Here is a 26368-nt window from a genome sequence, read left to right on the forward strand (position 1 = left end):
GTTCTGTGAACATCAAGATTCCTTCCGATAAATACCACCATTACATTAGAGACATATTATAAAAATTGGAGTTTTGTATTTTACAGAGGCAGCAAGCCATTTGGACCTTCTTGAACTCTCCCACAATACCACAATATTCTGTTGTAGATTTCAACCCAAATTTATCCGAATAACCTCAGCTCAATATTAAGGGTATATGACCAATATTGAAATGGGTTAAGTCTATTCTATTTACGGGCAAAGAAGTTATGTGAAACCAGCCTGCTAGGCTTGCCTTTGCAAGAAGGGCAATGACTGTTAAAGACACATTTCTATTCCTCCTGAACTGGGAAAGAAACCATGATTAACACTTGAATATAATTTCATTTAGGCTGAAGATAGACCCATATTAAAAAGGACCTGAAAATATTTATTCATTTTTCACTTAGTGACAGCCACCATGAAACTAAAAGAAGAATTCTTAGTATTTGAGTGTCAACCCACTCTGATTGACTCAAAAAGCAGGAGATTTTTTTGTGGTTGTTTTTATAATTTTCTAACCCAGGGTCTTAAAATATGATTGTATCTGAAATGAGAAACACCAAAAGTCAGAGAAGGAGAAGTTTGTTTGCTTTGGACAGTTGGTTTGTGGAGGTTTATCTTACTGAAGCTATCACAAAGTTCTTTTCCAGATCTGAAATTCAGCAGTTTCTCCATGGGACACCATGAAAACTAGCGAACAAAACAAAAGCAACTACACATACACACAGATCATTTAAAGCTAGACATGACACAAGTTTTTCTTCCCATGTAGAGTCCTAGTGAAAATAGTTTTATAAAAATAATTTTGCTCATTATTTCTGTTTCTCTATCAAACAGCACAGGAAATAAAGCAGAAGCTACAGGCAAGATTTTCTGGAGATGAAACCCCAGTTACTTTATTATCAAGCCAGGAGAGAGAATAGAAAAACCCAGATCACATTGTCACTTGGTGGTGAAGAGGAGCAGACTACTAGGCAATATTTAGGGAGGGAGGGGGAGTGATAGGACCAATTGTGATGGAGCAAGCGAAAACCAGTGCAAGAGGTTTGGCTTCATGACAGAATAAAGCATGATCTTAGGAGGATAATGATTCCATATCAGTGACAGATAAGATATGACAAAAGCTGTCCTGTAGAGTCTTCATCTTCCAGTCAAGACAGCACAAGAAAGTGAGTTTAATCTCAAGGAAAGCCCATTTTGGTAAATCAACCCCATGAAGTTCTGTGACAAACCAGTTAAGCCCACCACACTAGCAGCAATTGAAATAATATAGCACATGCTACATTGGTTTTCACTTGTCAGAAGAGACAATTTTCTCTTTGGTATCCAAAGCCAACAGGGTGAGCATGAGACAGCTGATATATACTCCACTAACTTTGCTATTAAGAACACAAAAAAGTCCTGAAATTCAGATGTTCCCCATAGACTACACTGTGTTCAGCAAAGTTTGCCGAGCAGCAACATGAAGCAGTTGTATCTTTCCCCTTCCCCAGGCTTTCTATCGTTAATGAAGTGTTTATTTATGGTCACATTGCTCTTACTAACCTTCAACAAATTTTCTGATATTCTGGGCAAGACTCCGGACGCTGCTGGGCAGGTTCCAAGGGTCTTGCTTGATGTGGAGTCGTAGTCTCTTTGGACAGTTAAGCTTTGGTTCTACTTCCTGCTGAAACTCTAAAGAAGGACAAAAATAATATTTTTCTGCTGAACCCTCCTGAGAAAGCCACAGTAAGACATTTTTTTCTTAAATATTTTCACAGCTCAAGTAGTTGTCAACTTATTTAACTCTAGTTAAAACTACTGTGATAGGTCTACAGTCATCTAAGCTCCCTACTTACTCAAAAGGAGCATTCCCAAACATGGTACTTCTGAACCAGGTATGCAAGATAGAAAGAGCCTTTCAGTAGCAAAACTAATTTAATCAGAGAATAAATTAATAAGAGAGAGAGAAAAAAATAAAGAGAGAATCAAGAAAAAGAGGAGGGTATGTGATCTTCCATACAAATTCAGTGAGGAGGAAGTACTTCAGGCTTTGTAAAACCAGATAATTGAGATAAAGTAATTCTGCTCTGTTGACTTCAGTGGGACTTTGGTGGTTTATAAAAGCCAAAGATGCACTCTCTCGCTATCTAAAATTAGTTTTCTTTGCCAAAAACACACATGCAAGATCAATAAAATAATGATCAAACCTATTATACATATTAAAAGAAACCAACAAACCAAACAACAAAAAAAAACCCACCGAAACACTGAACAACAAAACCCAACCAAAACCAAAGAAAACTCAGTTCACTGAAAAGTCCTTTGCATTTTTCATCACAATCTTACCACCAGATACCTATTTATACATTTCGAATTTTGCAATTACATGAGTGTGAGAGGGGTACCTGAAATTACAGGATTTTTTTTTAAGCAATTAATAACACATAAACATATTTGGCAGAAATATTACTATGAATAAAAATTTACATTTGCAAATTACTTATAAGTCAACTTCACAATATACCTACAGAGAATAATAAAAAACTGACACTAGTAATGAAATAGATCAGAAATGGCTTCAGTAGTTGAGACAAAAATTTAAAGAAAACACCTGCAATATATAAAACCTGTTTTTTGCTTCAAAAACCTGTGTAATTCCATAGTCACCTCAGAATCTAACTAAAGTTCATGTTCAAACAAACCTGTAGTTTTTTCATATGTTGTGCAACAAAAGTATAAGAAGCTAGTTTCCAACTAAGACCTATTTAACAAGAATTTCAACAATCAATTACTGCAGAATAGGCCAAGATCAAGCAAAATCACTTCCTTAACACCCAGCTCAATGAGTACATAGCCATATCCATGTACCCTTCAAGCTACCTTTTGATTCTCATAGATAGAATTAAATGTTACCTTGGAGGCCTCGACCTGGTGTGAAGTATTTTGTCTGCTCAAAGGCCCTCATCACAGCTGGTCCTTTCAGAAGATTGACAATTGAATCCACCTGTTGGGATCAATGTTCTGTGAGAAAGATGTTTTTTATAGCAACAATTAGAAATGTTTTTTTAAGAAATGCAGACTACAGAAGAGCATCTTTGGATTCTTTGTTACCTAATAGCTCCAGTTAAAGCAACAAGCTAGGGAATGTTAGACTAAACCTAAGGACCTGTTTAATCTGCAGTTTTGAACTATTTACAGAAAACTGAAGGAGAATGAGTAAATACATACCATCCCAGTAAACAGTGGAAAGCAAGAGTAAAAAGAAAAAGAAGTATTTGCTAAAGACATCTTAGTTCAAATATGGACATTAGCATTTAAGCCAAGAAAAATAATCTCATACTTGACCAAAAAGATGCTCCAAACAGCTATGGAGCTTGTCCTGTTTATCATGGGAGATTCGAACGCTTATGGGAAGTTCATCACCTGAAAAATATTTTGAAGTGGAAAATTGTTTAGAAGTTTCAGCATATTTTCCAAACTCTTTGTGGTTTAGATAATCTGCTTTGCACACATAGTGATGCTTAGGCTTTCAGGATTATAGTTACTGTTCTCTCCATGCATTTTGCATAGTAGTCACTTGATATTATAGAAATAGCTCTTAGAGAATGGACCACATTCAAAACCCAACTGGACATGGTACTAGACAACCTACTCTATATGACCCTGCTTGAGGGGGCTATTGGACTGGATAATTTCAAGAGGTTCCTTCAAATCTCCACCAATCTGTGACCACAGCACACAATACTTCTATGCTGGAAAACATCCTGAACACCAGACTAAATGGCTAAGTACTGTGAACCCAATACAGCAGACCACAGAGTCACTGAAATGCAGTCACCATAAAATATTTATAGGGATAAAAATTTAAATAAATTTCTACAGACAATTCACAATCTTTATCTTCTTAGTGATTAAATAGTTCTGAGATTTTAGTAATTAAAAAAAAAAAATACAGCATCCAAATCCTGTATTTGATATGAAGCTTTTAGTAGTATATACAACATCATTTCTTAAAGAGAATACGAAGGAGAAAGACTCTCCTGGTCACTGCTGTCACTCACTTGCTCTCTCAGACAATGGGTGATGCAACCTGAACTCCTTCAAAAGCTGTGAAAAATTGAGCTTAGAACTGTTTTTTCTCCTTGCTGCTGCAGTGACAGATAAGAAGTAGCCACTTGATAATTTATAATCCAAATTTATTCATGGTCAATCTAGACTCATTTTTCTCATGTCAGTGAAGAAGCACTTAAATAGCACTTTTCTTTCCTTGGGTTTGTTGGTTGTTTGTTTTTTTTTTAATCTCCTTTAGATGTCCTTACAGGCAGTAGTTATAAGCCTTATAAACCTTCACAGGATCTTAATTGCAACAGATGGAGCATGGTGTCAAAGGGCCCTGATCTGGAGTCAACCAGGTTAGCTTGGGAAATAGGAGAAAATTAAGTCATCAGAAGAGCGGGAGTTCCACTGAGCAGCAGTTTTTATCAACTTGAACACTGTATCTGCAGTTAGCTAGCACAAACATATTCTTTTTGGCAGCTCAGTACTTCAGCTTGATACTGCACAAGTGCATATAAGTTGGACATACAGACCAAAAGAGTTGGTCTTCTCTTTTATTAACAGCTCTTCATGCCTTCATCCTTTCCTCTCTATCTGCTCAGCTCTACAAGTATTTCCGGAACATAGCTGCCTAGAACTGCATTATTCAGAAGGTATGTCAGATACCTTGCATGTCATTAATACTTGCATGTCCCAACTGAAAATACCTCTCCTGGTAAAACCAGTAATAAAACTTGCCTCCTTTAAGGCCAGGTCTCACTGGTGGCTCATACTTAACTAATATGCCCAGTTCTTTCTTTTCCTAAATCATTCCCAAATTATAAACCCCCAACTTAGAGCAAACATTTTTTTACTATTAGTCCTTAAGTATATGACCTTGTACTCTATGCTGTTAAATTCCATCTCATTCCTATCAGCAGCTGCATTTATTTAAATTCAATTTGTCATGGCATAAACAAGAATGCGCTTCTATCTGGTCTCACATTCCTTCCTACAAACATACACAGCCATATCCTGCCGTCTGGGGGCTGACACAAGCTGAGAGAGTGTTCACGCTCACCTAAAATGATCCTTACTCTGTGCAATATAAATCACTGTCAAGGTCAAAGCATTAAAGTGATTAAAAGCAATGACTCTAAGAGCTCTAACTAATTCAGTCTATTCAGAGAAATGCTGGAATGTTGACCCTCTGTCACAGAAGGACTCAGTGCCGCACTAACTAGGTAGAAGCAAAATGAAACATTTCTATTACCATGGAGGATGCACTTTTTAAAACAAAACCAACAAAACTGACAGGCAAATAAAATAAAAAAAAAAAAAGGAAAATAAACCCCCCAAACCTGAATAAAAGGAACGGATGACAGATTCATAGCTGACTTTTCTAAACATACCTGAATCCATTTCATCACTGTGAAAATACGAACTGCACTGACTGCTGCAAATGCTGGTGAACGAGGCAATGGAGTTCCGATTGCTGTTGCAATCGCTTGGAAAAAAAAGAAGACCAAACAAGAAAAAAAAATAAAGTCATGTTCTTTAACACAGGTTCTGTACCAAGATTATGAAAGTTCTTTTTCTTTTCCCCTTTTAAATGTAATGATGAGATTGTCTGTACAGTTCTTTATCAACAATAAATATCCCCACATATAGATTATCATCTAGTTTGCAACTCTGCTAGGACTCAGCATACCAGATTACCAAAACTGACGATTCAACTGCCTCCCTCCACCTTGCACGTGAACAAGTACTTCCAAATGATAATATAGAACTTTCAGTGCAACAGTTTTTGTAACTGTGGCCCCAAAAATTTTTGTAACTCCACATTTAAATTATTTACTTCTAGTACATGGCTAATACAAATGACAAAATACTCTGGTTTATGACTTGCAAACTAGAGTCCCTAATATGTTTAGAAGAGACTTGACCATTCAAGGAGCACCAAAGCTCAAATTACAAACTATTTTTCCCTGCCAGTGAAAATAAGGTTTATGATCCCATCTTTTCCAGATTTTCACTTTGTTAGAGATAAATAGAAATTTACATCTGTTACTTCAGTGAAAATTTCTATGCACAGAAAGTATCACCCACACTGGTATAGTGAGGAGATCTGGGGATTAAAATGTGTAATTTTTTTCTCCTCTTTCCCCTCAAAAATGAATTGTTCTATACAGAAAATGCATGGAAAACATACCTATTTCTGCAGCATAAGTAGAGTAAAACTTAGCCTTTTGTACTAAATCCTAAGAAGATAAATTTGAAGAAGATAATATAAAAATCCTAAGAAGATAAATTTTAATTCAAAGTCTTCAGAGTTATTAAACTGCTTGAAGATCATTTAGTTTCAATGCAGGAAATGCTTAAGTAATTATCCAGCAGAGGGAGTCTTAAAAACCCACGTAAATATAAGATAATGTACAAATGTACCCAAAGGATATTTATACATAATGACCTCAATTTGGGTTTTATGAATTGGGTGTACTCATTCATCAAGGTATACGTATCTGTTTTACACATAATGGTACAGCTATACATGTACCAATGTGCTCCCTCCTTGTTTTTTTTATTTTTGTAAGTACAGAAGTGGTCTTTTACTAGTTTTGGCATACAGACTTCCATTTCCTGGGTAAGGTGTAAGTTTTGCACCTGTAGACAACCAGGTAAGTCAATAGGGAAAACTTTTCAATAAAGCAATACAATCTAATTACAATCATATCCATTAAGTAGATGAAAAGACATAAGTAACAAAATGTTCCTAACCGAGGGTGAACAGTCCCAAGGAGTATTAAGAATTTCTGGCTGGATATTAAGAAATGTTTTCTAACTAACTCAACTCACTTATTAAAGTCTCCAAAGAGAGATGAAGGTTATTTAAAACTGGATTGTGCAAAGCATGAGAAAATAAAACACAGGAAAATAAGAAACACAATAGATGTATTAGCTGTCTCATTGTGTAGTATTGTAAGGTTTAGAGTAAGACCCTACAACACAAAATGAGAGCATTCTAATGGCTGAAATTAGCCTACTAGTTCTAATAATCACAGTGGCACTACAATGGTATCTGAAGATATTGATTACTGACTAATGCAATTATTTAAGCAAAGAAACAAAATATTTAATCTCCAACAATTCTCCTAAACTCATGAATTTTATTATTATTCTGCGCATAGAACCCTAGATTTATCATTCAGAATCAACTATAAATGACCAGAATCATAATAAAGAAAATATTTTGAACAAATTGATGCTTGTGTATTAAGTCACACCTTCTTTCTACACATACAAATCTTGTACCAAGTGGGAAACTCCCCATCTGGCGCAAGCACAGGCCACTGAAGCTGTTCCTGCACAGTCAGTTTGACACATCGTAAACTTTCAGAAACCCCTAAACATGCTTCAGTCATTTTGATTGTGTGTTCATCATGGTTAGAACAAGATGGATTTAATCTGTGCAAATTGCCTTTACATTTATTTCTGTTCAAATTTATATGCATATTTCTGTTTCTACTCCGAGACCGAATTCCTACCTATCATGCTGCAGTAATTAAATATTAGCTTGTGAAAGAGATCTCAGCAACACAGGGTTCTGTAGAAATATGATGGCACTACTGAGATTCTACTTTCTGAGCATAATAATGAACCATGATAATGAACACTTAATGAACGCTTATTTTACTTGCAGCTAAAATTTCAATTTAGATTTGATACTGTGTAGTTAACCAATTCTTGTAAACAACAGAAGATAATCTTTAAAAAGACTTATTTGTCCTATAATTACTCCTTCCTTTTCAAAACGTTCTGTGTTTTCTTTGTAAATTCTTTATATTTGAGATGAGATGATGGATACTTAGAGTGGAAGAAGGCGAGCAATATATGTTGAAAAAATAGGTATTTTCTTTCTTTAGATCAGCAAGAGTAGAGGCCCTGGAACCTTGCTTTCCATAGCAGATAATTTGATTTGTTGTTGGAATATAATAATAGAAATTATTTCTGGTTTTTATAAGACAGGGAATCCAAAGTAAAGCTTTACAGCTCTGGCTGTGGTATCCTATAGAAGTTAGGGATACTGAGATTTAATATCTAATCTGTACTAGTTTTAAAAGAGGTTATTTACCCATCTTGATGCTAGTTATTTCTCCGTTAGAAATCTCAGAATCATTCTATTCTGACAGTCTTTATAATCACTTGACAGTGTACAAACCCACAGGTTTGATTCAGTTGTGAAAAAAAAAATATTATTATAAAAGTTACCTGTAAGAATCCCTGTTGCTGATAGTATCATGACCAGAATCTTCTTGTTCATCACCTGTCATGCTGAAACAGACTTTCTTCCCATTCCTTTCCCCCTTTTCATTATCACTGTCTGCTGGCATTAAAGGCTCAGGTGTTTTACGTTCTGATTTGGGAGAGTATGTTATTGAAGAAAGAAGGCTGAGAAAAAAAAATAAACCAGAAAAAGATAAATTCATGTTTTTCAAAAGTGAGCTAAACGCAGAATAACATTTCTCCTCAATGTCTTCCAACTACTATTCTATAGTATGTGATCTTAATTCACCCCATATCTATTTGAAAAAGGGGAAAAATGCAACACATTCTGCTGTTAAAAAGTGTAACAGTGAAATCCATTAGCATTACCAAATACTCAATCTGGTATGAAGATAATGATTCCAGCTGGGGAAGAAATACAGCACATTCTTGAACACCTGGGGTAAAATTTTATATTAACATGACTGTTTTTAAACTTGCACCATGCGCTTGTCAGCACAAATCAAGAAAACAGACCAAAGAAGCTATCTGTATGAAAAGCATATGTATTTACAATTACTACTGTACCAGACTTGCCAGCCTGCATCACAAGCTATTCAATAAAGGTGTTCTAAGAATCTTTATTAACATTATCTGTGTATTTCCTTACAAAAAGTCTAAGCCACTATCACTAGTAAAACTGATTATTAATCTACAAGCTTCTGTGACAAGCATAAAAGTAACATCCAGTCAAGAAGAGAGAACAGGGCAGACCGCTACATTTAGAACATGCAGCAGTACTGGATTCATATTTTTGGTGATTAACTCATACTGAAATGTTCTGATTTATTTTAAAGACCGGAATAGCTATAATGGGAAATCATCCTCTAATTTCTATTACTTAGAATGACATTTTAAAATTAGTATTTAGATATGAAAGGCAACATTTTTTTCTTTGCAGAAATTACTATCTAGCTACCTGAAATCAGAAGACACTGATTAAGCTGAGTTTTTTTCTGTAAAGTACTTAGACACAGTAGCAAAGTTTTATTGTAGGAGCTTTCAGAATAGTCAACTGGCAAACTTTTTACCAAATAAATGGCAGGATTCCAACGTATGTTAGATCTTTTTGTTTCCCTTAATCTTTACTTCTGAATGGAAGCTATGGGAGATGCACATATTTTGCAAACAAAAATGCTGCCCTAATAGTTACTAAAGGGTAGCATTCAGAATTCTTCCCTTTAGTCTTATTTCTTGCCACACATATTAGCATTGTTGCATTACACAAAAGAGGAATTCTGATTTAAGTGGTTTAAAGCTCCATCTTCGTTTTGTGGGCCTCTGCCAGTGGAAGTAATTCATCCTTAATCCTAACAAACTAAAGTTTGTTCAGCTACAGTTCAGTACTGAGCTATAAATTTCTCTACTCTTTTGACAAAGATATTCTACCAGAAAACAACCTGATCCTAAGCTGCTCTTGAGCATTGAAATTTCTGGACTGAGAGCAGTGACCTTTTGCATACAAAACACAGACAATGCGTTCAATACCATGTTCAACTATAACGCGTTTCGAGTACAAACAAATAATTTTCTGACTCTCAGGAACGGACAGAGTTTTGAGAAAGAAATTAAGAAACCATACACTTCAGCAATGCAATAGGGTAAATTATCCCTATAATGCTGCCTGTGGACTCTATAGCAATGAATACATACCTCAAATGGCGTATCAACCTTGGTTTCATTGGAATTATGACCTGATAGATGTTAACACAGGGTTTGGCATTAACTTTAGGGAAAAAACGATGACACGTAAAGCTTTTTAGCAAATCGTTTCATCATTTCTGCATAACTTTCTCTAGCTAAGCGCTGACAAGAGATAGACAGGTATTTATCGTAAATACAGGAAAAGGTATTCATCTGAACTGTAACAAAAGTATTGAAAAATGTCACAGAAGGTATAATTTTACTGGACTTTAAACCCACCCATCCACTAGACAGACATCTTTTGGGCTACACGATGCCTTACTACTTCCTATCAGTGTGAAATCTCAGTTCAGTTCTTCCCTACCACTTAGGTTACTAGGTAGCAGGATTCCATGAGGACAGGAAGAAAGACGAGGCATGTATTTTGCAGCACTATTCAGTTTCAGTCAACCTGCTACATGACACATGCTCTTGAACATATACTAAATAAATGTGTTATGAAAATGTAAATCTTAGAAAATCAGTGCTTCATACTTGTAAAACTTATTTTCTGAACACAAAAATACAAAAGGAGTTCAAAAAAGGGATTAGACAAATTCATGGCAGATCATTTGAACTATTCCTAAAACAAAAAGTCTGTTCCAAGAAAACCTTATAACACTGCCTGCTGGAAGGTGAGTTAAAGACAAGGTTTAATCTATACTTTTGCTTTTTCTTGCATTCCCATTTCTATGAAAACAAAACCAGGCTTTGGGCAGATCCATTCTGGTAACTTCTTGTGGATTTTGTTGTTGCAAAAAAATAATCAAGAGTAAGAAACAAGCATAATGAACTGCAATTTCAGCTTCTGAAAATATCTTCCCCTGAGTAACTGTTTGTCAAGACACAGACAGACTATTATATCCTCTTCTTTTATGTGACTGTTCAGTCACTGCTGCCAAGATCTCAGTAAAAGACTGATTAAGGTAGCTGGAGCTTTTCCTAAGGGAGCTTTTCACATTTTCTCAGCAGGCAGGCTCTTTTTCTAAGGAAAATTTTTTTGCTGAACTACCATGAACGAAAGCTGGAACTCTGGATAACAAAGTTCTGGAGCTGGTAGTTCCTGAGACCACTGACTTGCTCTAAAATCCCAGTGCAGGGTCTAAAACACACAAACCCAAACCTGTATGCAAAAAAAAAAAAAAAAAACTATGATCATGCTTAAACAGACTTTGGTTTTTTTTTAAATGGTTGTTTTTCAGTTCCTGAACACAGCACACGCATATTGTATTTTTTTTGCAGATGGATCTACCCTTTGCAGAATTATCTTAGACATCTATCTGTCCTGGGAGAAATATGTGAATGAAGAGCAACTAACAGCTAGAAAGTAGCTCTGTAACGATGAAGAAAATTTCCATTAAACAGAGAAATTTAACCCTTGACCAGAAAAACCCTCACATGTGGAACTAATCCTATATCCAGCCCAAATCAACACAATCTTAAAAGTATGTCAGAAACAAAAGTATGTCAGTCAAAGCATTAAAAGATGAGACCCAGAGGCAGCAACAGAAAACCTACACAACCTGTGAGCTGCTTTGCCTTTTCCTCACTCCATGAAGGCTCAGAAAATGTTCAAGCCTCTTCTACACCACCAACAGACACCCTTCCAACAACAACAAAAAAAAAAACAACAAAAAAAACCTCAAACATCTGGGATCCTGGGAGCACACTGAGTGCATGTGAACCAAGAAAACAGCAGAATCACCATGCAGAAAACAACTTGAGACTTTTTCTGCAACACACCTATAGCATCAATGGTGGGTAACCAGCAATGGTACTAGAGAAGTACTGGCATACTATTAAACTATTTGAATGAGGAGTCAGTGGAACTTTGAGAGGCTGTGGAAAGGGTATATATGTCTTTTTGTATGTGTCTCTCTCTTTCCATCTTATTTCTGTATTTCTTATGCAACCCAATTTCATCAATGAACCGTGACAAAAGTTATATGAAGGTAATGACAGGAGCACACAACATTTCTTCTATCGCATAATCCACAAGCTCTCACAGACCTGCTCTTCGGATGAAACACTTGTTTTTCAGTTCACTTTGATTCATTCAACAGATCAGAGACATTGGGCAGATTTCACTGCCCCAAGATTTTGGGAGTTGAGAGAAAGACCTTTGCTGACCTCAACACATGTGTAACATGAAAATGCAACTTTTTTTCAATAATACTGTTATAAAGGGTACCAAAGAGCCATCTAGTAGCCCAATTTTTCTATGATTCAGTATCACATTCATTTAGAATTGTGATATCATGTTCATATTTTCTGTCCTCAGAAAATTATCATAAAGATTGCTTATAATAAGAAGAAATACAGTACGTAAAGACATCTATTTTATTGTTGCTATGTCATAATAAAAAACAGAAATTCTACAGTCTTTACAAAGTTTAAGCATCAGTCTAACACTTTCTCCTAACTAAAATGAACTAAATATGAATATTTCTAATTGTGGCACAGCTGTTTGATTATCCTATCTCATTACTCTATCTTTTGTTTCCTAGTAGTCCTAACTTTTCTCTCAGGAGTTAATTAGCAACTGTAACTATGTTCTAATACAATACACCATGCACTGATGAACTGCTCACGCCTCTTCCGCACTTTCAAGTAGGTCCCTTTGCTACCCTGCTTCCTGTATAGAACTGCTTTCCTCCACAGTAATTACACACTGGCAGTCCACTCAAAGCCCATTAGGAATAAAGCATGAAAAGTGTCAGTCTTGCAAATAGCAAAAGGTAAAATTTCCTAAATAAAACTATGAACCTTATAAAAAATCTACAACCAGGTCAGTGTACAGGAAAATTATGAAATAAAAAAGTGAACTGTTGCGTTTAGTGTCATAACTGCGTGACTCTCCAAATCAATATATGAATATACATATGTATACCTGTACACACAATATATTATATATGTGTGTGTGTTTATATACACATGCGTATGAAAGGCTTTGCTTTTGCATCACGAGCTCAAGAGAGTGAAAAGGAAAGGCGTGGTAGACTGGTAACTGGAGCTTCCTGAAATATTCACTGAACTCCCATATATAATTTTCTGACTTCCTTGAGGAAAAGTGGCAACACAGGCTTTACAGTCATTTTTAAGTGCACTCAAGCACTGAAATTATTTTAAATTTAATAACTAATTAACCAATATTATTTTCAGCCTGATAATAAGCAGAATTATGTAAAGGCACAGAAAACAATGCTTTTTTAAAAATCTTCAGGCCACTCTTATTTTATTGTACTATGTAATACATTAGATCACTTATTACTATGTAAATATTACATTACATTACTGTTAGAACAGTACAAAAAGTTTCCCACTCTAAAGTAACCGTGAAAGGATAAACCATTGTATGGTCTTCAAAGTAACAGGAGAAGTAATAATAAACCACTTTTCCAAACTCAGGATACTGAATTATTTGCTTTTAAACTCAAAAAAGGTATTATTCATATTTTCAAAAGGAATAATTTCTGATACTTACATTACATATAGGATCTCTGAAAAATGAAAGACCCATCATCCTTCTTCATCCATCATTCCCAGACAGAAAATAGCCTAGCATGCAACCCACTTACCACACAAATGGAAAAGCAAATTTTAAATCCTTGTCCTGAATTAGGGCAAACTGTGATGAGACTCTGGGTCTCTCACATTCAATTCAAGTGTCCTTATCATTCAACAATGGCTCTCCCTAAATCCACAGTTCTTCATCAAGGCCAATTTGGTTTTGAAAAATGGCCAACAAATTAATAATCTTCCTATAGGTGAAAAATGCTTTACCTACAAATTCATATTCAGGACTATTCAGCAACAGCCAAAGAATTCAATAAAAACTGTTTTTATACCTCTGCCCTTTGTTTCCATTCCTAATGAAATTTTAGATTACAGGGTCCTCATATTCCTCTCACCTCAAAATAATTAGCATTCTTACATTCTAGAGAAAAGCTACAAACTACAGCAGGAAAAAAAATCAAGGACACCAAGAAAAAACAAGAAAGGATATTACCTACACTTGAATTCTTTGCCTTATTTCAATTCTACCTGAAGTCAACATTGATCCTACACTACACAAAAAGGATACCCAGGTTTATTGGTGTCTTCAACAGGAAAATTAAAGTCAAGCCCAGATGGTAACATTTACTTACTCGTCTATTTGACAGACACATGTTTCCACCTCTTTCAGTGCAGCTTGTAATTTGAACAGCAATTTTTGATAGACATCTTGTGTTTCTAAATCTTCTTCTTTCAAGAGATATCTCAGACCGTGGCCCTCTTGCTGGCCAAGAGACTGTCCTGAAGGGGCAGCCATAGTAGTAATGGTATGTTGGACATAAATCATGGGATTCAGTTTACCTGGGAACAGCCCAAAGGTACATCATTATCTTTTTTTTTCAACACACATTCTGAAATCAGTAAAATATCTGATATTGAAACATTTTCAATGCTTAAAACTTTATGTAATTATTTAATTTTGCATTTTATTTTGCATATCAAAGTCAAGCTACTTAAAGAAAAAGTTATTGCAAAATTATGACTAGCCTTTATTATGCTTTAAAATGCTTCTCCCGAGTAACAAGTAGTAGGACAAGAGGTAAAAGCCTCAAGCTGCCAGACTGGATATTAGGAAAATTTTCTTCAAAGAGAGGGTGACCAGGTATTGGAACAGGCTGCCCAGGGAAGTGGTGGAATCATCATCCCTGGAAGTGTTCAAATACCATGTAGATGAGGCCCTTAGTGACATGGCTTAGCAGTGGTCTTGGCAGTCCTGAGGTATAGGTCGGAACTGATGATCTTAAAGGTCTTTTACAATTTACATTTACAATCTACGATTCTATGAAAATAAGCCTAAATATTGAAAATAGGGAGATTTCATAAAGACCTGTCCTTAATTCTAGTATTTAGGATATAAACCTAAACCAGTTACCTTTTAAGACTCTGTATCAGAAGCACTGTAAGTAGTAGCTCTTTCAAGGTCAACTGACTTACCTTGATCAGTGTTTTTATTCTCCTTTTCATGGGAAGAATGTTTTCTGCTGTCTAACTGTACACCAAAGGCACTACCAAGGGAAGTTGAGGTTTTAGGGTAAGACACTTCCATCACATTGATATGGCAATTGGTTGGACAGAAATCACTGCTGTGAAGTGGAGAAATCTTTGACTTAGCTTGTTTGAAGGTAGGCCAAGCTCTGTTTTTTAATACTCTTGAAAACTAGAAATGAAAAAGAAAGCAAAATTTTTATTAACAGCTTTTGAAGTGTCAGCATTTGGCTGACAAAATTTTTACACCTGACTAAAAAAGTTTAAAATACTTCAGGCATTCTTGATTTCAGATGCCTTGATTTCATAATTTCCATCTTTCTCTACAAGGGAAAGAAAAAAGTATTTCTCATTTTATATTTTTGAGAGGTTGTTTTTTGAGATAAATTGTATTTACAAATGTAAATAGCCTTGTAACAAGGAGATAAATTTATTTTCCTTGCAACATAATATAATATTAAGTATCTTCCTGGGGAGAAAGTTTACAATGCTCTATGATCCACTGCTGTACTACCCATGCCATTTATAAAGACCTGCTGACATAAATGATTTTAAGTCAATGTCTTGCAAAAATTTCTGAATTTTTGCCTGAAGCAAATAAAGACAGAATTGGAAGCAATGAATTATTTATATTCAGGCAGGATGAAGTCCTCCCAAATGGTTTCTTGGCTTGCGTTAGGAAAGGCATTGCCCACAGGTCAAGGGAGGTGATCCTGCCCCTCCACTCAGCACTGGTGAGGCCACACCTGGAGTGCTGTGTCCATTTCTGAGCTCCCCAGAAATAGACAGACATGGACATATTGGTGAGAGTCCAGGTAAGGGCCACTAAGATGATGAAAGGATTGAGCATCTCTCCTATGAGGAAAGGCTGAGAGAGCTGGGACTCTTGAGCCTGGAGAAGTGAAGGCTCAGGGGGATCTTATCAATGTATTCAAATATCTGAGATGAGGGTGCACAGGGGACAGAACCAGGCTCTTTCGAGTGGTGCCCAGTGACAGGAGGTGGTGGCCACAAACTGAAACACAGGATGTTAACTCTGAACATCAGGAAACACTTTTTAACTATGGGAGTGACTAAGCACTTGCACAACCAGCCCAGAGAGATTGCTGGATCTCCCTCCTTGCAGATGCTCAAAAACTGTCTGGACATTGTCCTGGGTAACCATCTCTAGATGGCCTTGCTTGAGCAGGGGGCTTGGGCAAGGCCTCCGGAGGTCACTTCTAACCTCAACCACTCTGTGTTCTTGAGTGAATCTGTGAAGCTGATAAACACTAGAGCATAAAAAAATGCAAACACCATATTTCAGACTTCTCTAGCCCACCAACTCTTCTCTTTCCTATATATCAGCTCAGTAATGATGAACACTTCTCCCTGGTCCCCCATTCTGTGGTCTAAGTCTAATGTAGTGTTTAGCCACATGTCCCTTACTATAACACCTGAAATTTTGTGCATACTCTCAAACAGTCTTAGTTACTTGTTTTTAAGATGACATATTGACCCAAAATGGCTAAGACTGAACTGCATTAAATTTGGACACTCAGAAAATAGACCTACTTCAGAATCATAAAAGTCAGAAAGCTCTCTCATTTAGAAAGAGACTTGTCAGTCACAAGTAGGATTTCTGTCAAAACTTGTCCTTTCGAGTGCAGTTTGTTGTTAGGGAAGATTTTTTTTTTTCTGGAAAAGACATAATCACTTCCAAGTCCCTGATATTTTAATCACGGTATCTCTACAGTCAAAATATTGCACAGACCTACGTCAGCTACGTCGCATAGCTCATGCATAAGAATATTTTCAAAGTTAACTTGCAAAGTTCCTTCCATAATAAATGTCAGTACAAATTGAATCAGTCATGTTTTGACTAACTCTTCAGTTGAATAAAGGTATGTCCCTTCTGAATAATAACAGGTTTTTGTGCTGGGATTTAGATTTCTCTTTATTTTGGTGTCATATTACTTCAGCTTGATGAACATTTGACTGATTAGTTATATTTAAATCTCTATATCAGTACAAGATCTGGAAGGTTACAAGAAATCCAATTATGGAATTGTTCGAAGGGTGAAGAATGTACAAATAGTTAAGAAGGGCACTAAGGACATTCAACGATGAAAATGTTCCTGCAAGCAGTACATATTTCACATCTCAATCTCCCACACATCCTGCTCCAGAGAGACCAAACGCCTGGCTATGATTTAATCAGGTCATAAGTCAGGCCCAAAATTCTTTTCATATATGTGTTGAGAAACATCTGGGACTCATGGCACTGGACTCGGCGTCTATTATGAGCAAAATGTTCTGATAATAATAATAGTAGGAACTGCAGAAATCCACAGGGTTTCTATTTATAGAACTCAAACTTCCACAGTGAAACCAGGAGCCAAGCTGGGCTCAGGCACTCTAAAAGTCTCCTGTAACTATGGTTACCTTTACCTTGCCAAGAAAATGACACATCTAGTCCTGAAATTTACTGCGTTACTAATTGTCATTAAAAGCAATAACTGAAATTACTGATTTTTTAGCAGATGAGCTTGGAAGTGCAGTTTGTATCAGTAATATCTGCTTCTAGACAGTATAAGTACTATGTAAACTTCCCTGAGGCTGTTTGTGTTATACCCAGCATAACACAATGCAATTTCATTTATTGTCTTGGCCTCCTGTAAGGAGGCTGTAGATCATGCTCAAAATTTTTGGCTACAGGAAAGGTAGAAACCACCTACATGTTACTCAGACTCTACAGACAATATCATTAGTGTTAAAAGCATTGAATTTGGTGGTGGTTTTCTTAAGCTATTTTTAATCAAATTGAAAACACAGAGGTTTATAATTTAAGCAGATGGAGAGATTGGATGCAGTATCAGAAGCCTTTCAGTGTCTCCTCCTGTGACTCAGCTTCTCAGTTTATTTCATTTCTTGTCAGGGACCACCCTGAAGAGTTTTTAGAAAGCTGCTTTTTGGTCTTCATCCTACTGAAGCTACAGGTTTTCCACACAGTCTCCTCTTCATTTGAAAAACAACATCATCTGTTCTTTTCCATGCAGCTTTTTGAATTGTGTGAAGCTTCTACAGTGAACCTCTTTTTCCTTTTCTTTTTTTTCTTTTCAGTTTTTTTTGCATATTAACTCAAAACAGGCCAGTCTGTAAATGTCACAACTTGGGTAAGACAGGGCAGAGCCACATATATGTAAACATTTTACGTCTACTTCAAACTAGTTCCAAACTCCCAAGAATTAAGTTGTATGGGAGACGCATGAGAAACCAGGATGAGAAAATAAGTTTGCATTAACGTATTCGCAAATGGTTAATTCATTTATGCCCTGCTCTAGCTAAACACTGGCAGCACCCAAAGGTCATAGTCCAGGTCATTTATGCATTCACATCTCATTAATTTAGATCTCAAGTGAAAGTCAGTACCTTTGTTTTTCCTTGTTCCAATGTTTTATTAAGCCAAATTAATCTAATAGTTTATAGAGCTATTAATAGTCATGCTAGAAAAAGTTACAGCAATTTGAAGGGCATAAAAGATGAATAAAAGGGTAATGATTTGGTATTTAAAATAAACATTAGAAGGAAAAAAACAATTCTGCTCCTATTGCTTCATTTTTGGTTAACATCTGCAAATTCACTAGAGTATTGGTTTAAGGGATTTACAAGAATGCAAGCCCTTTTGTGGGAAATACACAGTTGATTGTATCTACAACTGAACACAGCAAACAAGAAAGGATATGATCTATCCAGTGTCTAAAAAAAGAGATAATAACATGGTTTGAAAATAATTTATGCAGTTATTCAGTTTAGGCATTCATGCCTCAAATTAGCTAAACTTTCAGGCATATTTTCATCACTGCAATAGAGATTTTGAAGAGTTATTCAAAATCTCCTGGATTTCCCTTAAAAGCTAAACATCTCCAAGCTTAGGACATACCTTTTTATAACTAGAGATTCTTCGGCAGATATGCTCAATTTTCTCACTGCAAATGACACTGAATTTACTTTGAAGCTCGGTGGGGATCACTTCATTTAAAGAATTGAGGCTGTTACAATTCTGCACAAAATGTTCATCACTTTTTGCCAGTGCTTCAAGAATCTAAAGTAACAAAAACAAGAGCAGTATGTTATGAAGTAAGATGACTAGGATACACCCTTACTTCTCATCCCTTATAATTAAAGATGAAAAGCCTGGTATCAGTTGCCTTTTAACATTACAGGCAATGCTGTATAACAACAATTTATAAAACTTTGGAAGCAAAGAGGTTTCTTGAAATCTATCCCCTGCATAAGTTATACCATAATAAGTACTTTTTATTTTGCTTCTCATGACATTGTCTAATAACTACTTATTTCCCACTAATGTAACCATTATGGCTCCTCTGAAATACATTATCTGTTGTATTTACTTGAACAGTGCACATTACGCAAAGCTGATGAATTAATTCAAGTCTTGTAGTAAAAATCTCGTCTGGGAGTATAAGCAATGCTGACACATTTTAAAAAGAATACAAGAAAACTGAGTGCTATCCACTGTATGCTCTACATATATAAACAGCTAACGGAATAGAATAAGCTATACTGCCCAGCAAAGGCTGAAGTTCTGCAATGATGGAAATAGCACCAGCAAATGATGGCGATAGAAAACCAAGAATAAAAAAGGCTTGTTGAAGATATATAAGGGTAGTATATAGCACTATATTTTTTTTTACAATTTCAGGCATTGAAATTCACTGTGTCATGGAACTTGGGAAGTGCCTGCTGCTGGTTGGGGCCACCTCTTAAGACATGTTTGAAAAACACACCCAAAATAACTTTCTAACTATGGCACCCAAAATACAGATAAAGGCACCTAAATAAATAAATGACCTTAAGTATTGACTAGACCAGCTCTAGCAAATCTCACAATGTTGCTGCAAGAAGTTACTCCCTGTCTGTCAACCTGACTTGCTCCAAAGCGAAGCTAGGGAAAAGAAACGCATGCCCACGCCTCAGTTATTTCAGTTAAAAGATCAATACTTCAGTTTAGACTTTTGGTGGAAAGATCAACAGAAAAAGAAACAGGCAGATATTAATACACTCCCCAAAACTTGGGCTTCAGTACCTCTATTAAGCAATCTTTGTTAGCTTGCATACGTGTGTGAAAAGATAAACAAAAACTTATTAAAAGAGGTGTATTACTATATTATTTGTCGATCTGATGCAGACAGTACCAGACACATATAAAAAAAAAATCCCATCCTGTTCATAGCAATCACAGACTTTACCATCTGGAAATATTCACAAAATAAAAATGCCAAAGTAAACTCAAAAGTTGCACCTGTTCTTTTTCTTCCTCCTTGATTTTGCCAATGTGTGCACCTATATACGCACAACTTTATTTTACTTTCAGAGACAGAAAATACTGATCTTGTGTTACTCCTTTTACTGAAAGACATTTTAAAAGTTGCACATGCAATTCTATGTAAGTGCATCGTAAGAACTAATACACAGAAAAAATAGATTCATACCTTTGCAGTCAAGCTGAAAAATCCCTTTGGTTCAATCATTTTTTCTAAGACATGGCACTTTATTCCAGCTGTGCTGTCATACTCATAAACCACTCCATACTCCAGATGGACATTGTCAACAGTCAGACTCACATGATCTTTCTTCCCATCAATTATTGCCATAGTGTTAAATTTGTCAATTACCTCTAGAATAAAGGAAATTACACAAATCAGTTCAGGAGGGTTGGCCACTAAACAAACTAAAAGGGACACAGGCCTATTTAAGGATGTTCATCAAAAAGCCCAGCTACCAGCTGAATGTCTTAAGAATCATAACACCAGGATGCTACAATACTAGATTGCTTAAGAGGCATGATTAGACAAGTCATAATAGTCTCTCTCTACAAACAGCTATTGAAGGGGACTAATTCAATTTCATTTATAATCAGAGACATAAAAAAGCAACCATAAAAAAAAGGTGAAAACTGAGAACTTCTAAATAAACTAGGCGAAAATGACCATGAAAAGTGTCAGCATTCAGAAATGAAACCACAATAACCGCATTTACACTGAGAACATAAATACAATTCATGTTAACTGTATCTTTAATTACCATGATGCATATGAATACAGCTTTATCTAAATGTTAATTGTCTGAAAATAATCTGAAGGATACCTGATTTGTTATTTCTCATGCAATAGTGACTAATGCATCTAATTTAGCTTTAAATTACTACCAGTAGTGAAAGTAAATCAGGTAATTCCTAGATTATGTATCCTATGAATGAAAATTGAACATATTTTCCTTAAGTGTTCACAGAAACTCTTTCTTGAAACGGTAAATAAAATAATTTTCAAGTAACAGCATGTTAAATTCACATCTTTAGAAAACAAATCCTTATATATAACTCATTATATGGTCTGCTTGCAAATTCCTCTCTGAAAACAAAGCCACCTATATTTTACCTGTTACTACACCAGCATTCTGAGCAACAACAAAAAAACAAAGTGAGAATCACATACCTTCCACTTTGCAGTCAAAGGCATCTCCTCCATCATCTCCAGAGGGCTTAGTGTTTGTTTTCTGAAGATCCTCCTGTGCACTTTCGATGCTGTTGTAAACCCACTGTATAGAATCTTGCTAAAAAAACAACAAAAATAGACAGCTAGGAAAAGCTTTGCAAGTGCAACTGAGAGCAACTTATTTCACTGCTCTCCAACGTGAAATAGTTGCATTAACTCTGATTATTATCAGCTTTATTGCTTTCCGAGCTCCAAGTTAAAAATAATATTGTGAAAATTCTGTAAGAATTTTGGCATTACCTAAAACCATCTGAAGCATTTTGTCAACTTTTTATTTCAGAGTATACTGTCATGAGGCAGTATGAAATCTGTGACAGCATGACATCCATCAGTTTCATGGCTCTGACAAAAATAATTTAAGCCATTTCAAATCAAACTACAGATTAAAATGTATTTGAGATAAGAAATCATGAAAAAATCAAGACAAATTATTTTTGCCTTGCTAAATCTGCTGCACGGCCACAAATCTGCTGGCAAATATTACAGAAAACCAAACAAAGATACAGACTGTCCAGTTAATCTATCACCCATATGTCACTGGCAAGAAGAAAAGACACTAAAGCTTTCATTGCTTGTATTTGCCTTTAGTACAGTTACTTATATTTGACTTTAGTATAGTTATCTTAGTGGATGTTCTTTATTTTTCCCACAGATCAGCAAAGCTGCCAAAACAAAGACAGAATTACCCAAAAAGTCCAGCATCCGATGTGACTGAGTGACATGTGAGCACATGAATGGCGGCTTGGTCATACAACCCGTGAAGAAGCCATATACACAACTTGTACCTTTTTCTCCCCCTTTCAGTTACTCAGCCACGTGCCCATCACATCCTTGCAGAAGGGCCTATCAAATATGGCATCTTCAGACTACTCCTCCCTTTCCCTTACACTTCAAAAGAAGCTTGACAATCATTTAATCACTGCCTCTCCAACAGCTACAGCAGAATAAATGACACAATTATGACTAATCTGAATTCACAGACCTTGAAGTTTGTAGAAGAATTCAAAGTCAAGCAAGTACAGCAACTTTTTAAGCTGAATGCTACCATTTTCACACAATTTCCAATTATGCTTTGCTAACATACACTATGCAGCTGCTATCTTTACCCCATTAAATAGATAACCAGATTTTCGTATGATTAAGGTACTATTTCTCTCTAGGTTTCCTAGATTCATCCATGCCTTACTTTTGACTCAACAGCACTGAAATATTTTAGTAAGGAAGCTTAACTTAAGAGCTCTCTGTTGATTGTTGGAAGACACCTGTGCACAAGCTGATTGACAGAAAGCCTTCTGAAATCCACGTTTCTTTGCAGGTACACCTGAAAACTTGCTGCTTATTTATGGACTCTTACAGGTTTGTTTGGCAGCATTAAGACTGTCATGCCAACCTCTAATAGGAGATTTGCATTATGCCAAAGGGTTCCTTCATTATTTGAACTTAGTATGGCTTATGGAAGGACCAACTACTTAAACTGGAGGTCCCTCTTTCAAAAATTAATACAAGATATAATTCAGTTTGATTTGGAGCAATGTTACACAGTTATTCACAATCCAAGAATCTGAAATGAAACTTCACTCTCAAGGCAAGCAGGAAGACTCCTCAGCCAAAGAAGTGGAATATAGAGGAAAGAGAAAAAGATCCCCTTTCAAATATGCAACTGTCAACCACAGGAAAGACTGCAATATTTGAATTAATTAAATGATAGGATAATGCACTGTACTTACAAAATAGGAAAAAATCCATGGTCATGGTCCAAATAATTAAAACCCCACATTTCTGAATAGGAAATTAAATTTTAGCTATCTTGACACTAGTGGGAATACTGCCTTTTGTTTCAGTCTAGACAGTTCTCCCATAGCATTTAATAGCACTACATCCTAAATGAAGCTTTTCTGATCAGTCTGGGGATTTTAGTTACTTGTGATTTGCTGAACTATGATCAGCTACATTTTAAGATTGAAATAAATAATACATATAGAAAAAACAGTTATGTACACCAACATATTACACAAGTGGATTAAAAAACAGTAATTTTGTATGTCAAGGCATTCACGTGTCAGCCAACATTAACCAATCCTCTCTGGATGTCACCAATCTCTATAGGAATTCTACAGTTACACACAGAGCAAATACAGCTGCTATAAATAATTTAGCTTTTATTCTATCCAGTTTTGCTAGTAGCAGACAAAGCACCATCTCTTTACTAAAGAGCATCTTCCTTTAAATGACAGGTGAGCTTGATCTTGATATGCTATGTAACTTCAATACTGTATTAACAGTTTAAACACAAACATCCAACAACCATTTTCATAGAGACTGTAATTTGAAAGATACAGTTCTAATTCTTATTTATAATTCTTATATCTATGCAGTAGGTGTGGGAGAAGGATTTCACTCTTGATTTTAATTGGATTTTTCTTCTCAACTAACATGTACTGGAAGAGTTTGTGAAGTTAATTAATGATATGGGTTCACAGTTCATGAAAAATTTGCAAGGACTTGGAAAAACTACATTATAGAATCCAGCTGGTTTTGCCTTTGCTCCTTAAATTTGTGTCTTAGAAGGCTAAGATTTTCTTTGAAACCTACATGAAAAAGATAACAAAGATTGCATGCTTATATTAAAAAAGGGGAATTCTGAGTCCTTGAATGTATGTTTATTCCCAATACTGGAATGCAGTCAGAACACAAAGACTTTTATAGACTGAACATGCACACTCTCCTCTCTGTGCTGAAGCGTTACAAAATTCTGGAAGAAGATCCATTTTTTGCACTGAATTCTCTATTGCTGAGCATACAGCAAGCTTAAATCCCTCTCCATTACGATGACAATATACCTCCTAATGCTTTCTACCCAGAAATGCAGGAACACTTGAAATAATCCTTTAAAAATACCATATTAAAAAATAGCTATCAATTTAAGATTTATTTTGATTCAGAAATTAAATAGACCTTGATCATCAGCAATATATTAAGCAATCTTAAGCTTTTCTAATTCAACTGGCTTCCCTTCAGTTTTCACTAAACCTTTCCCCTCATCCCACTCAAACACAACAGATGTGTGAATAGATACACAACATACTCCTTACTTTGATCACAAAAGAAAAATCTTAGAAGAAAGTCTGCAAGGGTGCCAAATGAGACATACCTGCATTGGCCGCCTGTACTTCCTGCATGCCGTGACATGAGCGATAACACTTGCATGAGTCTCTTTGCTGACATTAATTCCATTCACTTTGATTATGCACTGGCCAGGGTGGAGACCTGCCGCAGCTGCCACTGTTCCTATTCAAAATAAACCCACATGAGTAACAGACTTAATTTCCTAAACATATCCTTTAAAGCTTACAGTCCAAAAGCCTCTTTTCTAATCAGAATCTGTTCTCACCAATTATTACGTACTTCCCCTGACCACAGAGTGCTTCTGCAGTCATCTGGCCTCCAACAAAATGGAGTTCCTCAACAGATGATTTTCTAAGAGAGCAGACTATTTTCCAAATGCTGTTTTACAAATCAAATGATAATGAGTAATATGAAAATGTGGAAAAATGGTCTTAAATGATTTTAAAAGGATAAAAGCCCTTAGCTTGAAACTTACTAATTACAACTTAGACCACTTTTATTCTAAATTCTTTAATGTGCCCAAGCTTACGGGCTTGTTGACTACTTCACGTTTCTCTATTCTGCATACAAAACAGAAGCTTTCTGACAATTCATAAATATCAGAGCATACTAGATTTTCTTGTTAAACATTAAGTGAAATACCAAAATTCAAGGTTGTTTCCAAGGACTGACTGATTTCCAGTCAAGTAGGAGAGGAGGGAGAACAAAACATTCTCTTTGACCAACAAAAAAATGTATGATTTAGTGGTTTATTTCCACAATGGAATAACCACCTTGGAAATATCTTCCACCCAGTGAATGAATAGGTACTACAAAAATAGCAGCTGTCTCCAGGTCTTTCAGTATGACTCAAGTACATTCCTGAAAGACAGCTTGCTTGCGTATAACCTTAGTTCCAGCTACCTGAACATTTCCCTCCTTATGTCTCTCTTGATACTGGCACAAAGGAGACAGGGAAGTCAAAATCTATTGCCTAGAGACTGCAAAGCTGAAGTACAGAAGCTAGCTGCTATGAAAGAAAAGGCTAGACTGAATTTTCAAGGCTGACAAATAGAAAAGCTCATCATGACCTGTCAGCTGAACGTATCTGACAAGGAAATAAACAATATTCCTGGATTTCCCTGATTTTAGCTACTATCAAGTTAGACAACAGCTATATGTTAAATTTAATATCAAATGCATTGGAAGTGACACCATTAATAGCTATTGCAACACATGCACCCCATCAAAAAAGATTTAAAAATAAACATTTAAATAGGCCTTTTTAAATATCTCTCAAAAAAACACAACACATCTTAAAAAAAAAAATAAACCCCAAAAAACAAACTACAAAAGAAAACAAATCAAACAAAAAAACAGGATCCCAATTCAGCAAAGTATTTAAGCATATGCTTAAAAATCTTTCAGGTTTACTAAACCACTCATGCACATGCTTACATACTGTTGAGGCTAATTGGAATAAAGTGTTTGCTTAATGAATAAGGACAGGCAGTTGAATTGAGATCCAGGTGCAGAAATAATTATCACATCAGCTCAAAAGTCTGTAGTCTATTAGACTTTCTCTTGAAAATCTAATTTCTGGCACCAGAGACTAGGAAGAA

General features: G+C 35.8%; 1 protein-coding gene across 1 annotated transcript in view; it reads right to left on the minus strand.

Moving 5' to 3' along the window:
- The window catches only part of PREX2 (phosphatidylinositol-3,4,5-trisphosphate dependent Rac exchange factor 2), a 173101-nt gene that overhangs the window by 59571 nt on the left and 87162 nt on the right, over nucleotides 1–26368 (minus strand). Inside the window, exons 21-31 of the mRNA XM_061448322.1 lie at nucleotides 24793–24929; nucleotides 21582–21699; nucleotides 20580–20764; nucleotides 19007–19168; nucleotides 15034–15256; nucleotides 14193–14400; nucleotides 8308–8487; nucleotides 5451–5545; nucleotides 3344–3426; nucleotides 2917–3007; nucleotides 1567–1695 (exon numbers count right to left, since the gene is read on the minus strand). Coding sequence (XP_061304306.1) covers nucleotides 1567–1695; nucleotides 2917–3007; nucleotides 3344–3426; nucleotides 5451–5545; nucleotides 8308–8487; nucleotides 14193–14400; nucleotides 15034–15256; nucleotides 19007–19168; nucleotides 20580–20764; nucleotides 21582–21699; nucleotides 24793–24929 — 1611 coding nt within the window. The remainder of the gene's footprint in view (nucleotides 1–1566; nucleotides 1696–2916; nucleotides 3008–3343; nucleotides 3427–5450; nucleotides 5546–8307; nucleotides 8488–14192; nucleotides 14401–15033; nucleotides 15257–19006; nucleotides 19169–20579; nucleotides 20765–21581; nucleotides 21700–24792; nucleotides 24930–26368) is intronic.

The sequence above is a fragment of the Pezoporus flaviventris genome, unplaced genomic scaffold, assembly GCF_033815535.1.
Source record: "Pezoporus flaviventris isolate CSIRO_AGI_PZ_B2104156 unplaced genomic scaffold, CSIRO_AGI_Pfla_v1 ptg000007l, whole genome shotgun sequence".
In the NCBI taxonomy this organism is placed as follows: Eukaryota; Metazoa; Chordata; class Aves; order Psittaciformes; family Psittacidae; genus Pezoporus; species Pezoporus flaviventris.